At 40.1% G+C, this 16,980-nt stretch overlaps 1 protein-coding gene across 3 annotated transcripts in view; it reads left to right on the top strand.

The window, feature by feature from the left end:
- The window catches only part of ADGRB3 (adhesion G protein-coupled receptor B3), a 926,819-nt gene that overhangs the window by 881,246 nt on the left and 28,593 nt on the right, over positions 1-16,980 (top strand). For all 3 annotated transcript variants that reach the window (XM_088456639.1, XM_088456638.1, XM_088456640.1), the window contains 2 exons: positions 5,401-5,440; positions 9,958-10,601. In XM_088456639.1, the coding sequence (XP_088312765.1) occupies positions 5,401-5,440; positions 9,958-10,601 (684 nt within the window). The remainder of the gene's footprint in view (positions 1-5,400; positions 5,441-9,957; positions 10,602-16,980) is intronic.

The raw sequence follows: 16,980 nt of genomic DNA, 5'->3' as shown, positions 1-16,980 counted from the left end.
AGTCGGGGATTTAAATATCCGCAGCAGGTGTTTTTTTCCCGACATTGAAGAAGTGATGCAGAAGAGCACTTAGGTTATTTTTTTCGTTTTTTTTAAGTGGTCCCATCAAATTTGGGGTACATGAAAATGGGTACTAGCATATTTTTATGTCCCTAAAGTAAGTTTTTAAAAATCCTGCATTTGTGTACCTGCCGCTATAATTGTATTCTAGAAAACACCTGCCACATACTTGCAGAATAGCCCTGAACCTATTTCCCTATTGTTTAACAATTTTTTCCCATTTTTTTTTTTTCACCCCAATTTTTAAATTAATTTTTTGGGGTGTCCCTATTTTTTTTTAAACTTTTTTAGACACAGTTCTTTTTTAAATGTCAGTCCCAGGGGTGCAGGCTATTTTTTTTAGCCTGCACCCCTAAACCCCAATTCTGCACTTTTTTTCAACACCAATTCAATGGTGAAAAGTTATCCCCGTTTTTTATCAAAGACTTTTCAAAACTGCGATAAGTCTTTGAAATTGAATACGGTGTAAAACTAAAACCTGCGATACTGACATCATAGCTCCGATATTAAAGCAAAAACGATGTTATCGCACCCATGTTGAATACCCCTGTTAGTCTTTCTATTCCACCTTCACATAAACCTTACTGCATTCAAACCATGTTCCCTGATCATCTGACTACCTGGCATACCTTCTGGAAATTCCACTCTATTTATGACTGGCTTATACCTATTTGTGACCTCTTCATAATGTGTCAACAGTTCTTTGCTAGGTATTTATGTCACAAATGGTTGTCCCCTCTATTGGATTGAGCCAAGTTGCACTTATATTCATATAACACATCATCATTATACAGTGTCTGGTGGGAAAGTAATATATACCTATATGTCCCAGAGACATATATCCTCTAAAAAATATGAGACAGCTATCTTACGTAAACACAAAACAACAAATCACCAAACCACAAATACTATCTAATACTATCTGCTTTATACTGGCTGTCAAAGAATCAAGGAATATTCATACTAAAATCCCCTCGAATCTCTAGGAGACAGCCTCTATCCACAATTGAGACAAGTGAATCAGAACAAAACATGCAGATGCAGAGAGGTGTAGTACTCCAATACAGCAATAGTATTAGTAGTATTGAGTAATGTCGTTAGAACATTTAGACATTTACATTAATACATTTACATTAATTTATACATCTATTCATGTTCCATAATTTATTATAATCACTGCATTTAGATCTTACACTTACAAACACTTAGGGGTCTATTCAGCAATGATTTTTCTTACATAAAAATGCAGAAATCATCATTTCCGCATCTTTTATGTAAATCCCCTATTCAGCAATGGGTTAATGGAGAAGATAACGCAATGTAGGGATCAACCATTGATCTCTACAGTGCTTTAATGCTTTTGCTATTCAGCAAAGCAAAAAGCATTAAATTACTTGAAAAATCCTTACTTTGTACTGTATATCACCATCTCAGAATGGTGTTATATGAAGAAATGACATTAAATTCCCCGAAAACTGGGGGAAATTTTCCCATAAGCCCCTGCAGCATCATGTAACACCACCCAGTCTCCGTCCCTGGTTTGCAGTGACCGCGGACAGGTAAGACATTCTAGGACCTGTTAAACCTGCCAAAACTGATTGATATGTGTATACAGGCTTTATACTAGCCGGTATACATTTATATTTATGTGCTATTATATTTAACATTTACAGTATATATAATTTGTTAAATATTAAAGCACATAATTATACATGTATACACACTAATATAAAGCCTGTATACACATGTCAATCACTTTGGACAGCCTGGAGATGCACTTACCCCTTAGCGGTTATCTCAAAGCAGGGACGGTGACTGTTCGGAAGTGCATGACTGAGCATGCGCAGTAGCAGTAACAGAAGGTATTTTTTTCGGAAACCAAAAACAATGCCTTCTGTAACATCGCAGAGACAGTGTGTTACCGCAACCGCTGTCCCTGTTCAAAATAATCCTGAATAGCAGCCATAAAAAATTCTAATTGATTAAAAATCATGACGATGTTGCCCGATAATATTCTGGGCAACATCGTCACTATTGCTGAATAGACCCCATAGATTTTTTAATCTCCCAGATTGAACACAGGGTAGTACACCTTATACTGTAGTTGCAGGGCAGATTAACTGAATGAACACATGACATCATCACACGATGTAAAGAAACACATAAGGGTACATATATTAGGGAATGGGGCAGTGAAAAGTAGATTGCCCATGCATCTGGAAATGCTGTTTGTATGCTAAGGTTCACAAGCAAAACAAATTTGTATATAAGGTTATGTTTATAATCATATCTAAATGGTTTGCGGACAAACTTATTTAATAAGAAGCAATAATCAGTGCATGTAATTATGTTAATAATACAAGCCCCTTATAGATTACCCATAGTACCATCTATATCAATAGCCTACCCCCTGCTTACCCGGGATTGGGTTGGCTGGAGGGGTCTGGGTCAGTAGCACATCAGGCAGGGAGAGAGAGGAGACTGCTGCTGCTCAGGGGTCCACAAACTGCACTGCATATGGTACTGCACATTGTACTGCACATAGCACTGCACATGGTACTGCACATTGTACTGCACATTGTACTGCATATTGCACTGCACATGGTACTGCACATTGTACTACACAGTGTACTGCATATTGCACTGCACATTGTACTACACATGGTACTGCACATTGTACTACAGTGTACTGCATATTGCACTGCACATTGTACTGCACATTGTACTGCATATTGCACTGCACATGGTACTGCACATTGTACTGCATATTGCACTGCACATGGTACTGCACATTGTACTACACAGTGTACTGCATATTGCACTGCACATTGTACTGCATATTGCACTGCACATGGTACTGCACATTGTACTACACAGTGTACTGCATATTGCACTGCACATTGTACTGCACATTGTACTGCACATTGTACTGCATATTGCACTGCACATGGTACTGCACATTGTACTGCATATTGCACTGCACATGGTACTGCACATTGTACTACACAGTGTACTGCATATTGCACTGCACATTGTACTGCACATTGTACTGCACATGGTATTGCACATTGTACTGCATATTGCACTGCACATGGTACTGCACATTGTACTGCACATGGTACTGCACATTGCACTGCACATTGTACTGCATATTGCACTGCACATTGTACTGCACATTGCACTGCACATTGTACTGCACATTGCACTGCACATTGTACTGCACATTGCACTGCACATTGTACTGCATATTGCACTGCACATGGTACTGCACATTGTACTGCACATTGCACTGCACATTGTACTGCACATTGAACTTAAAATGGCAACACTACCTCAATGTTGCCATTCTTCCTTCTAATACACGGGCACGTCAATGCTCTTAATGGCCCTGCTTGGGTCTCAAACTTTATCGTCCTTCCTGGGGTAGGAGCCATGGGTGCAGAGAGGCTGAGAAGTTCTCTGAGACTTGTGGCTGCTGGATTATCTTCCAGAAGCCACTAATAGAGCGTTTTTGACTGGTCGCATCAGATGCAACCATGTCAGGGAAAGCCCAGCCTGGCATTGTTGCATCTTATGAAACCATGTCGGCAAGTGGTTAACTTTTCTTCTTCCTCAGTACTCCTCACCTCTTGTTGTTTCCCTACCTTTCTATTCAAGCTGTTAGCCATGCTACTTACAGCTTCACTTGTTTAGTTTTGTATTGTTGCAGACATATGAAACCTATTTTGAGGTGCTTAATGTTGCCTAGCTTGTTATTTTATCCTTTTTCATTTTTTTACATGCGCACTGCATTACTATTTCTGTAACTCTACCTTCATTTTTTATTCTGTTCACTTTATAAATAATAAATTATGCTTCTATATACTGTTTGGTTTTGACTTGGATCTTCCCGCCAAGTATGTTATCTCTCACGGGTATGTCATTTTGCCTCCTTCTGAGATCCGAACTTGGTGGCAAAATCTGAGCCAAAACTGAATTGCTCATCACTAGTACATATACATACAGATGTGTCCACATACATCCTCCATGCACTACAAGTCATGTTACACATAATGCATAAGTGCCGTGTGACTAAGTAGTGCCGAGCGTCTTTTGGTGAGTTTTTACTTTCAAATGCATCTTATTTGCACAGGGATGTGGATAAAACACACAAGCTCAGTGAATAGAACGCACAAGCAGCTTCTACTGCTTAAAATGGTATGCAGCATGCCTATATTCTGTGTGTGACTGCGGGTGTATCTGCGAAATGCTACATTTCGCATGCAGATGCACCTGCAGTCGCGCACAGAACGTAGGCATGCTGCATACCATTTTAAGCAGTAGAAGCTGCTTGTGCGTTCTGTTCACTAAGCGAATAAAATACATTTGAAGGTAAAAAGTCACACCAAAAGATGCTCAGCACTGCAGAGTCACGCCACGGCATGGCGCAACTAGAAGGGCTAATTAATGCACAAAGAGGCTAGATGTATGGAGGACTCATCTGTATATTCATGTTAATAATTGCTTCAGTGTTCATTACAAAGGTATTACATTGTTTTTGAACAATCATTTGGGTATATTAAATGAAAACACCAGAATGTGTATTACATAGGTACATGTGATACAGATGTAGTGTAGATCAACAAAATATTTTCTAAATGTAATTCTCTGCCGATGTTCTATTGATTTTTTGCTGGCAGCACCAACACCCATCATTTAAATTACTTAGTTTAGTTTAAATAAGATAAGTGGAAAAGCTGCCCATAGCAACCAATGAGATACTACTTATCATTTTATAGACTTCTAGATAAATGAAAGCTAGAAGCTGATTGGTTGCTAGTGCTACCCACAAATTTCCACTTGCTCTTTTTGATGGTTTGATACATCTCCCCCTAAGACCTATGAGTAATATGTTTCACATACTGTAGACACAATACAGCATGCTTTCACTCTACTCTAACAAAATAAACAGTGAAACATTTATTAGGGACTGTACTGTTATTGATGGCATATAAATCTCTTCTAAAAGAGAGCCCAGTTTTAAGCAAGTTCTGTCAATGTTATCAAAATTAAATATAAAACACACTTTTATTTACATGTATTATATGTTGTATGGAAAATGTACAAGATATGTAATACTAACAGTTGTTATTTATTTGTTTGATTTCTCTAAAGCAAAGAATCTTACAATTAGTCTTGTATAAAGCATTTGTTAATTAACATGTACATTACCTTGATCAATAGGCCAATGTAAATAATAATAAGTACTATTTCTATAATATTGTTATATACTGTATGCATGGTGTGGTCTGCTGATAAACATAGAGATATATACTTATTTTTTAATTATTTCATTAACAGACAGACTTTGAAAAAGATGTGGACATTGCTTGTCGGTCAGGTAAGAACATAAATCAACTAAAAATCAATACTCACTGTGTGGCCAACTACAATTTTATAATTACAAACAGAGACTATGAGGTTCCCTGTTGCTGAAAAAAATGGGTCGTATGCGTAGTCATTTTTAAAAATGTAAATAAAAGGCGGCTTGTCCCCGTGAAAATATGTAACATAAATAATACTGTTGTGTCCTTAGAGATGTTTCCTCATATACTATTGCTGCAGTCGCGCAAAACAACCCCGGTGCGCCAGGTCCCATCTGACTCAGTTTGAGCCAAGTCTACTTTTTGCCCAAAAAAGCGACTTAGTCACAAATGGATGAGACAAACCGCTTCATAAGACTGCACTGATTTATTTAATATGCGACACTTGTATATCTGAGTGTGACTAATTCAAGTCCTAGATTGTTCATCATGGGGTCCATTCCTTAGGGGTATTCAGCTCAAAAGAAAAGTGTGGGCCCAATCTATGGCTGTTTCCACCTCTACATTTTACGTCTACGTTGCAAGGTGCAGAAAACACCCTTAAGGTGGATACACACTATACAGATATATCTGCAGATCGAGTGATCTGCAGATATATCTGCAGATGATGGTTGTTCGTACACACTGAACAACCATCATCTGTGCCTGCCCGCAGATCCCGGCGACCAGTGGGTGTGTCCCGGCGGGCGTGTCCCACCCCCCTCCTCGCGGCTGCCGCTGTGTGTGTATGGGCTGCCTGCAGACCGTCCGTACACACCTGCCGATTGACAGATATGTCTGCAGACATATCTGTCCATCGGCTGTGCAGCACAGCCAATGCGATATGTTGGTGAACGCCGACGTTCACTGACATATCGCGGGTACACACTGCCTGATGGGCATCAGATACATTGGCCGATCAATTGATCGGCCAATATATCTGTCAGTCTGTACCCAGCTTTATTGTACTTCTCCTATGGTAACCCGCTCTTCTCCTGTTCCCACTCTCTAAGCATAGAGAGTCCAAAATGTCTGCACAGAGGCTTATATATTGTTTCATGGGCACTAATGAAAAGTGCATTTTGCGACCTCCCTGTTGGACTACATCAAACTCTACATCAATCCCTTTAAGCATATTAATTCATGACAACTACAGTATATTTCATAATATTTTATATCTATTCCCTTTGTTTTTGTGCAACATAATATTATGTGATAAATGCATATTACATATATTAAAAAAATTGTCCTAGCTAGAATTTTCTTTTCAAGTTCTGTACATATCAATTCTTATTCAACTATGCATCCAAATGTTATAGAGTTCAAAATTACCACAAATCACTGTGGCATCCAAACTACTGGATTTAATACTCAGCAGTTTAGAGACATAGGAGGTCATTCAGACCCACTCGCGAGCGGCAGTACGCTCGCAAGTGGGTCGATGGTCCCCACTGCGCATGCGCATGACGGAGGGAGCTCCGTCGTGCGCATGCGCGAGACCCGGCGAGCGAAGGACTTTCCATCGCTCCGGGTCTCGCACCAAAGGGGGCGTGCTGTCGATGTTGATTGACAGCACGCCCCCTTTGGTGGGCGTCCCGGGGGCATGCCTGCCAGACGGAGGCGTTCCCATGGGAACACCTACCGTCTGAAGCCGGCCCCACTGACATCACTAGTGATGTCAGTGGGAGTGATTTTGGCTCTGATAGAGCCAAAATCACTCCAGGGCTTGTGGTTGAGAAAACCGACCACAGGGCTTCACTCGCAAGTCCGATGGTCGCGATGGTCAAGACCATCGCGACCATCTTGTTGGACGCTCGTATATGCTGTGGGTGGTGACCCACAGCAATACGAGCGTCCAGGAGGACGCTCCATTTTAATGGAGGAGGGCCCTGATTCAGAGCGAGCGCTCTGGTCAGAGCGTCCGGCTCTGAATCAGGGCCATAAAGTGCAAATTACCTGTGATCTTTGTTGATTTGTATCAGAGTTCAAAAATCAAACTTTCAGGCAATTTGAGTCAAGCAATGCCAGAAAATGGCTCTGGATGACGAGTTTGCTATCTTTCCTGACAGAACCTAATAAGGAGCCATATCCAACATATGTATTATAATGGCAATAATAAATACTTAAGGGGTCAAAATTATAAATATATTACTATTCAGTAAACTTATTAATGGGACAATTTAATACTGAATAATAATAATAAAAAAATATGAAGAAAATAATATAAAATAAATATAGAGGCCAAATGTACTAATAAATTAATTTAGAGGCCAATTTTCTTTTTCATTAACACCATTATAATTAATTAATTATAGAAGCATGTGCATGTTGACACTGTTGCTGCCATTAATTATTGTAAGTTATATGGCCCTACATAACAAAATATAATTTTACCTCATTAATTTACTAAAAAAGCAATACTGCATGGTTATTGTGCAGTCTCGCCAACCAGAGGAACCTCTATTTCTTGACATTTTTTGTATGGGTTTCCAGGCAATTTTTTGACTTGCAGCTTATAACATCTAGGGATTTGTATTCAGATTGTGGAAAAAAATTGTGATTCTGCAGTAAGTTTGACTCTAATACATCCGGTAGTTTTGAAACTATCCCAAAATATCACAACCGGTGATTTAAGCAAATCACACTACATTACATTAGCGCACTAGTGTAGTTTAAACACTACATGATTCGATCTTGCAATATCATCCATGAAAATCACCAGATAAGTTATTTTTAATGAAAGACTATTCCATTCCACTTATATAAAGAATGCTATTACATGCAGTTGCCACTCAGGAACTTTTAGAATGTGTAAATTGTTAGCAATCTTTGATACTGTGCAAGCTAAGTGTCCCATATTCTCTCTCTCTTTTCTCTCTTAGAATCAATCAATAATTATTACACTACGTAAGAACTGCCTCAATAAGTGTATTGTACAAAATAGATATATCCTGCAAATTACTCTCTTTCACTAGCCCATTTCTGATTCCTATAATGACAAGTGTTACCTCATACAATTATTATATATATATATATATATATTTTATTTTTTTTTCTCTCAGTGAATTGAGGGTGAGGGGCAAGGTACAGAACTAGGGGCCAAAAGTGTCCCCTCGCGGGCTTGCTTCACATGCTGCTCTTCAGGGATGGTTTATATACTCGCTTCGCTCGCCACAGGTTTATATTCCCCCTTTATGCCCACGTGGATAGTTACACTGGTAGCTAACCAGCTCTGCTGTAGTGGTCGGGTGGCTGTAGAAAGGGTAAGCTGCAGGGGCGTTTTAAGAGAGGAGGGGGCCTGTGTGCAGCCTCCATTTGGGCCATCTCCTTTCTATCAGCGCACTGAGGGCCTGATTCAGACCCGCTCTTAAATTAAGAGGGACGGCCCTGATTCAGAGCGAGCGCTCTGTCAGAGCGTCCGGCTGTGAATCAGGGCCTGAGCGCAGTAGATTCTGGCTTCATGCCATTTTCCCAGTGATATTGTCCGGTGCTGAGGAGCAGCACACTGGAATCTGTGGAAAGGTAGGTATAATTTACTATGGGTGCAGGGTGTACGGCGTGGGTTCCTCTAGACCCAGGGGCCGTGTGCACAGTACACCTTGAACCCATGATAAAGACGCCTCTGGTAAGCTGGAGGGAAAGGAGTTAGGAGGTGAACTGATAGGCTTTATGCCATTTTAGCATTAAGCATCAAGTACAGTACTGTCTTGAAATTGCAAAATAAGCTTTTGTTATTTGCTGTCAATTTCATATTTATTGTCCTTATCAGAACCCCAGTAAGAACAAATCATATTTTTTTTCATTGACATATTGCTTCTTCTCCTTCTTGAGAGCTGTTCTGTGTCTGCATTGGTATACACAATTTGTAAAATTATGAATTCATGAAAAGAGGCATAATATTACAGCAGGTATTCCACTTGTACAAAATAAAATATGGCAAGAGTAATTGCATAACATTCCCAAATGCGATGTACAGTAGTGAAGTATGTTGTGACTAGCAGTGTCCTCATGGCAAATGATGGCCTCTCAGAATTCACATCAATAGACCCTTTTTTCAGGCCACCAGCCTTGTAGGCATCTTCCTCGCCTGGGATATTTTAATTAGCCATATATTATTTACTGTGCTTGACTGCTTGTGCCCTTGAAAGTATAACCAAGAAGAATAATAGCAGCAAGAAATAGTACAGCTTTGGGTTTTGTTCTGGAATTTGTATTGTAAAATGCTTAATGAATTAATAATATTAATGTGTATATTGCTGTAAGATTTTAGTTAGCATGCATTTTTGCAAATCTAAAGTTTTCCTCATTAAGGATCCCTTGAAGGACACAGGTATAGACAATCAGGTGTTCACTTAAACAAACATTGCAGACAAGTCAATTATAAACAGAAGATTAAATGTCAAATGTGATCAAACTAAACTCATGCATGTTAACAAACTACACATGTTTTTCAACCTGAGCATCCTAATGCAAAATACTGTAGGGATAACACTTTATATGTTGCCAATAATATGTGCACCATTATAATGGAAATATAATCCTTTTTAATTTGCAGTTTTACACAAGGATATTGGCCCCTGCAGAGCTGCTACAATAACAGGAACACTGTCCAGGATTTCGCTAAATGATGAAGAAGATGAAAAGGGAATGAACACAGAAGGAATGAGCTACTCTACCTTACCGGGAAACATCATTTCTAAAGTTATTATTCAACAACCATCTGCATTGCACATGCCTATGAGTATGAGCGAGTTGGCTGATCAGTGTCTTAAAAAAGAGAATAGTGAATTAAGACGAACTGTGTACTTATGCACAGATGACAACCTGAGAGGTGGAGACTTAGATATGGTTCATCCCCAGGACAGGATGATGGAGAGTGATTATATTGTAATGCCAAGAGGCTCTGGAAACATGCAGTCACAAATGAAAGATGAAAATAAAATGAACATAGCTATGGATACATTGCCTCATGACAGACTATTACACTACAAAGTCAATCCTGATTTTAGCATGAATCCAGTTGTAATGGAACAATTTGGTATAAATTTAGATCAGCATCTTGTATCTCAAGAACACATGCAGAGCCTTCCTTTTGAGCCTCGCACAGCAGTAAAGAACTTCATAGCCTCAGAGATGGATGACAGTGCAGGATTGTCGAGGAGTGAAACAGGTTCAACAATATCTATGAGCTCCCTAGAGGTTCGTAACTTCCAATTTCCTACATTTTTTCCAGACTTTGAACAGCCTGTCTATATGACTCTATTCTTAATCACAGGTATAGATGCAGTGATCTTTAATGAGATAGATAGATAGATAGATAAATAGATAGATAGATAGATAGATAGATAGATAGATGACAATTGTAGTGTATTTAAATATATTATATCTCACTACACAGAAAATCTTTGTTTTGTAATGCAATCTTTCAAAAATCTTCCCGCAGTAATTGAATTAACCTTAATGAAAAAATAATTGCACAATATATATCTATGCACCCAAAGACTAGCCTTAATTATATTTACTTAATGTGTTGTTTTTGCTTTGCTACTCTTGCTACTCATGGTAAATTCTAAAGAATTGTATATAGCATATAACACACATATAAACAGAGTATGCACTGTACCTTTCCTATTCAATATCAATGTACAATTAACTCATAAAGCTACAGACAAGCACAATGGACTCTCTTGAAACAACACTTCTGTTTTGTGTGTTAATAACAGAATTGTGCAGATTTAAAAAAATACTGACAGTACATCTTATATATGTAGGATAATAAGCCTAGATTGTCTATTTTATAGGCTTGGGCACAAGGGCCATTTACTCTGACTGTACTTTGAGACTCTTTATTCTGTTATCACTTGATTGTGGCATGTGACTGGTCCCTCAATCAACGCAGAGCAGACCCCACAGCTCTGACAAGGGTGAAAGACACCTTAGGAAAAACATGTTCCTAAGGGATTTATGGATAGTACAAATTAGACTGCACACTGTACACAAAGCATGTTACTACAACCCACATACACAATACACAGGTAATAGGAAATGTGCACTTCAAACATAAACACTTGGAGACTGGTGGCAATATTACTGAGCTAGTAAATATCATTTAATATTTTGCAACAAATGTTCTGCACAAATCAGAACCTTTAATAAAGCCTGTATGTAAAGTAGGTCTGCTCTATAATAACAATATATTATCCAAATACTGATAAAAGCAAAAAAATATGTCAGAAGTCCTATGACTAGTGATTCTTTTATTAGACCATTAGAGCATTAGATGATACTAATAATACAAACTTTGGCAAATAAATCTCTATCAAATGGCTTCTAAAGGAGCCGTTTATACTCATCTAGGTTCTGCGCAATGGCGTATCTATAATGGGTGCAGTGTGTGCGGGGCACATGGGCCCCCAGGTCCAGGGGGGCCCCGCACCACACACACTGCACCCATTTTTTTTTAAACTTACCTGTCCGAGGTCCCGCATCGGGTGTCACTGCTGCTCAGAACACCGGGAAAAAGGCCGCCACGGCCTTTTTACGGCATTCTGTGCATGCGCGGTAGACTCCGGGCACACTCTAGTGCCAGGAGTCTACTAATGCTCTGGTGTCTGGCCAGCCATGTCAGTCGGCTGCCAGCCACCAGGGAGAGAGAAGGGGGCCCCGCACGAGGAGTGCACACGGGCCCTATCCTCTCTTAAAACGCCCCTGGTTCTGTGAATCATGCTTAAAAGAAATAAGCATGCTCTGTGATTGAATTTGTACAACCAGCGAGACCAGCAACCATATTTGTTCAGTTGCTTAGGATGGCAGGATGTTGGGTGTGCCTTAAACACTTATGAGTGGCATTATATCACTCATTCAGTGTCATTATTGCCAACATAGTGATACTGTATAACACTGAGTGACAGCAACTGACATGAAGAAAGCAGCAGTTCACAGCTTCTCACCTGTGAAGCTAATGGCTGCAGCTTCTATGATGTCTCTCCATCCCTGCTCCACAGTATTCCAAAGTAGTACCTGAGGGGTAGAAGGCTACGGAACCCAGGACTCATAACTGACCCTGTGTATTGTGGAATGCTTATATAGCTATGGTAATGAACAGGCCCTTTCAGAGGTTCATAGAAACCCAAATTAAAAGACCCCGCCAGCCCCTATCTCTTAAAAAAACCTATTAAAAATGTATTTAAAATTTATTTTAAATTGATTTTAATGCTGAATTTTCTTAATATGTACTGGATTATTGGAGATGTCAAATTAGAAGTGCTTTTCTAGCTTTTTTTCTGCAAATGCAGCTATCAAGTTGGAAAAATCCAACTTTTGTGCCACATCACAGTTAATACTGATCATGACCAGCCCATTCAATCACTCTTGCCCCATAGCTGAGCGATGATAGGCCCTCATTCAGAGCCGTACGCTCTGAGCAGAGCGCACGCTCTGCATGAGGGCCGGGCTCCATTTTCATGGAGCGTCCTCCTGGACGCTCGTATAGCTGTGGGTCACCACCCACAGGCTATACGAGCGTGCATTTTGATGGCCGCGATGGTCGTGACCATCGCGACCATCGAAATTGCGAGCCGGAGCCTGCGGTTGAGGTTTTCAACCGCAAGCTCCGGAGTGATTTTGGCTCTATCAGAGCCAAAATCACTCCCACTGACATCACTAGTGATGTCAGTGGGCCGGCTTCTGACGGGAGGCGTTCCCGTGGGAACGCCCCCGTCAGGGAGGCACGCCCCCGGCACGCCCACCAAAGGGGGCGTGCTGTCAATCAACATTGACAGCACGCCCCCTTTGATCGGACACAACGAGCGAAGGAAAGTCCTTCGCTCGTCGTGTCTGGCGCATGCGCACGACGGAGCTCCCTCCGTCGTGCGCATGCTCAGTACAGACCATCGACCCACTTGCGAGCGGACAGCCGCTCGCGAGTGGGTCTGAATCAGGCCCATAGTTTTTTAGATTTTTCAACACACTGAGCGTTCGTTCACCAGAAGCAACAGATTCTAGCCACCTGAGGAAAATGCGCTAAACAATTGTGATGCAGGGAAACACCCCAGAAAGTTCTAGTTCTAGGATTTCTGTAAGAAGTTCCTTTAACTTGCTTTCCAACTTAAGTTTGTACTATAGAGTCGCTTCAGGAAAATGAGTTTGTCACTGAAATCTTGGGCAATATCTTTCTTCTATTGTTGCTGAAAGTTTTCAGCTGCGGAGCACAGGTCTTCAATACTCATTTTGTTGCACTCTCAAAGAAACTTAAACAAGTTACATATTACTTCCAATGAAGTAAATCAATGATGAAGACCAGACAGAATGGAGTCTACGATTACATAGAAAATGTTGACCGAATAGCTCAGCAATCACACATGTCACTCTCCCTCCTTCTCCTCTCGCTTATAAAAACATTGCAGCAGGCATTCGGCTAATGGACATTACAGCTGAGGCCGGTTTCGCCCCCAGGGCAGCCTGTGCTCTGCACTGCCCTAGTTAGGCCCTATTACCTAATTTATGCTATTTTAAAAGTGTTCAGTTATTCATGTAAAAAAGTGATATTTTAAAATGTTGAACATCAAACAGTCCAGTCCAGTTTCCTAACAAACTATTCCCTTGCGAAGTTACGAGTCATTCACCTCGGCAAATCTTAGAGACAAGTGACGTTCTTGTTTGTCTGTGTGGATAGATGCATCACGCACAGAGAGAGCAGAATGCACATTGTCCGCTGTGTGTTATGCCAAATTAACCAATTAACTTGTTTAGGCACTAGGTTTGAACTATTATTACTTGGAAATTGCCAAATTAGCTTTTGGATTACTATAAAAAAAAATTCAGAATGCAAAAACAAAGTCAGAAACTTTTGAGGTCCCCTGCCAGTTGGAGGTCCAGAGAAATTCCCCCCTAGTCCCCCCTTTGGTAAGGCCTGGTATTTAATAAGAACTCACAAGAATTAATAAGGAAGGTGGCATACAACTATACAAATATTAAAAATCCAACACAGGATTATTAGCATCAATAAGTTTTATATTTTATCATTCAGTTTTTACTTTCTTTTCAATAAATAGTAATATGTGCAATATTAATGTTTTTTGTTTGTTTATAAAAGAGCTTCTTTACATTTTTTTATGCTGATCAGAGGAAATATCATGTTACATTATGTCATGTTTTACAGGAAAGCTTTGGTCACTTCAAAGATATTGTAGGTGCCAAAGCTGAAGAATTAGCTTCTGAAGGAAGGCTTCTGTCTTTGTGTACTTATTTAGGAGTTATTTGTGCAAAATAGACCATTAGAGACCAATTGTCCTGCCATTAGGCACAATTGTATGAAGGAGCATTTACCTCATAAGAGATTACTTGCATGTACTGCTACCATATTATCTTTTACTTTACATATATGGCTGGTAGTGATGAATCTATTTGGTGAGGGATTTCCTACCAAAAGAGTCAGTAATAGCAGATAAATAGGATGTAGTCAGCATCCCGGCAGACAGGATGCCAACGGTCTAAATACCGGTGCCGGAATCCCAAACGCCAGCATCCCCAAGGTATCGGGGGTTAGGGGAGGGTTGGGTTAGGGATTAGGCACTAGGGGGAGGGTTAGGGTTAGGCACTAAGGGGAGATGGTTAGGTTTAGGGTGTGGGGAAGGGGAGGTTAGGTTTAGGCACTAGGGGGGAGGTTAGGTTCAGGCCCTGGGGAGGGAGGGTTTGGGTAGGGGCAATGGTTAGGTGTAGATATATTACCTCTCAGTGCCGGGATTGTGACTGTTGGGATGCCGCTGTCGGTATTCTGACAGCCGGCATCCCAACTGCTGTGATCCCATACCCAACCCCAGATAAACTAACACTATTGAAAAATACAGTAATTTAGTTGTCTTTATGTTGTATCTATATAATAAAATCAAGTGCTGATAAAAAATTTCATTATGTTGGCAGTTTATGACAATTGGTATGAACTCTGGTCCCTCCCACATGTATTTTTAATGCTGTGGCCCTTCACTATCATGTCACAGAATGGCCACAGCATTAAAAATCACTAGGCTTATTTCTGAGCTTGTTGCTTAGAGTAGCACTGCAGGATGTTTTAGCACTGAGATGCACTAAAAAGAGAGTCACTGGAGAGGTAGCATGATACTCACCCCTACGGCAATCTCTGCCCTGGCTGTTTCGCATCAGTCTAATGTTGATGCAATTCGGAACTGCTCCAGGTGGGCACACAGGACTGCTAAGTAACATGCTCAGATGGCGCTATGTGCTATACTGCAATGATGAAAGCTCAGCTTTTCATTGCTTCATAAGTGACAATCATGCTTCACTGCCATAGTGTTATCTACACAAGCCAAAGACTTTTAATACATTTTAGAGAATTGGTAATAACCCCTATTTTAGGTAAAAAATCCAAAAAAGGTGGTTCACCACTGCTTCATACATGTAACCCATTGTCTGCTACCAATCCTCCTCCTATACACAGGGGTGTAACTAGGTATTTGAAGGCCCCATAGAAAAGGGCCCCTATGTACCACAAGGGAGATGGGCCCCCCTCAGCTCTGGGCCCCATAGCAGCTGTACCCCTTGCACCTATGGTACCCATGCTTATAACCCTGTAACTGATGCATGCACCACTTGCAGGTGTGCATGGCACCCAATCACTGCTTCTTTGCATAGTCTCAAATCATCTGTCCTGCTGAAATCAGGATGGGTGGGAGGTATGGTTATATTGTTCTATTGTATCCATCTTTTCTGGAATATCTGTTTTCTCATGATTAAATATTTGTCTTTATCTGCAATCCATCTGCATTATTTTTATTTCATTTTATAAATTGGCAATGTTTTTTTATAAAAACAGTTGCACAGGGAAAAGTTATGTAGTAAAATACTGTATTGGTAAGTTTGAAGTGAAGTTCCATGCGATAACTTTTTGTCCAAATGAATCATTTTCCATCTGTATGTTTTAATAAAGTGACTTATTTTTAGCGAGCCTTGTTACTTGTTGTTTAGAGGTCTATGTTTATTGTGGTTAACACAATGGGACTGCATACTCTAATAATGCTATCCTAGTGTAGAGTAATTCATAATAAATTCTGACAGTTTACTAAAATTTGTATTTATTGACACTGATGCACAATGTTATTTATTGACTTTGAAATGCAGAATGCGGTATAGAGCTTTGTACAACACATGCAATGTATTGAAATGCTGTGTGATAGGTGAAATTGCTTACGGTAAACTGCTTGAATAATGACGTTGTAAAAAATGATCTTGCTGTAATGGCAAATAGTTTCACCATCTTCACAATTACATATATTCTTCAGTTAAACATAAGTGCTGTGGAGATTTTACTGTGTAATATGGAAAACACTAAAGAGTTATATGTGAGGTATAGTTTACACTATGGAGAAGGATTTGGTTCTCCGACACTGGCAGAATAGACCTAACATTAGATACACCACTACTCATTTGTTGAAAGATGGTCGCTGTCTCAATTAATGGAATGTGGGTGACCTAGAACATGGGAAGCCCTATAATATTGTAAACTTTGGACCTAGTCGATGGCTGAAATATTTGTTCAAATTACAGTAGGCCCATTTACTCA

The sequence above is a fragment of the Taudactylus pleione genome, unplaced genomic scaffold (assembly GCF_031769625.1).
Source record: "Taudactylus pleione unplaced genomic scaffold, aTauple2 ptg000710l, whole genome shotgun sequence".
Taxonomy (NCBI): domain Eukaryota; kingdom Metazoa; phylum Chordata; class Amphibia; order Anura; family Myobatrachidae; genus Taudactylus; species Taudactylus pleione.
The sequence above is the reverse complement of the archived record's forward strand: the minus strand, read 5'-3'. Positions and strand labels throughout refer to the sequence as shown.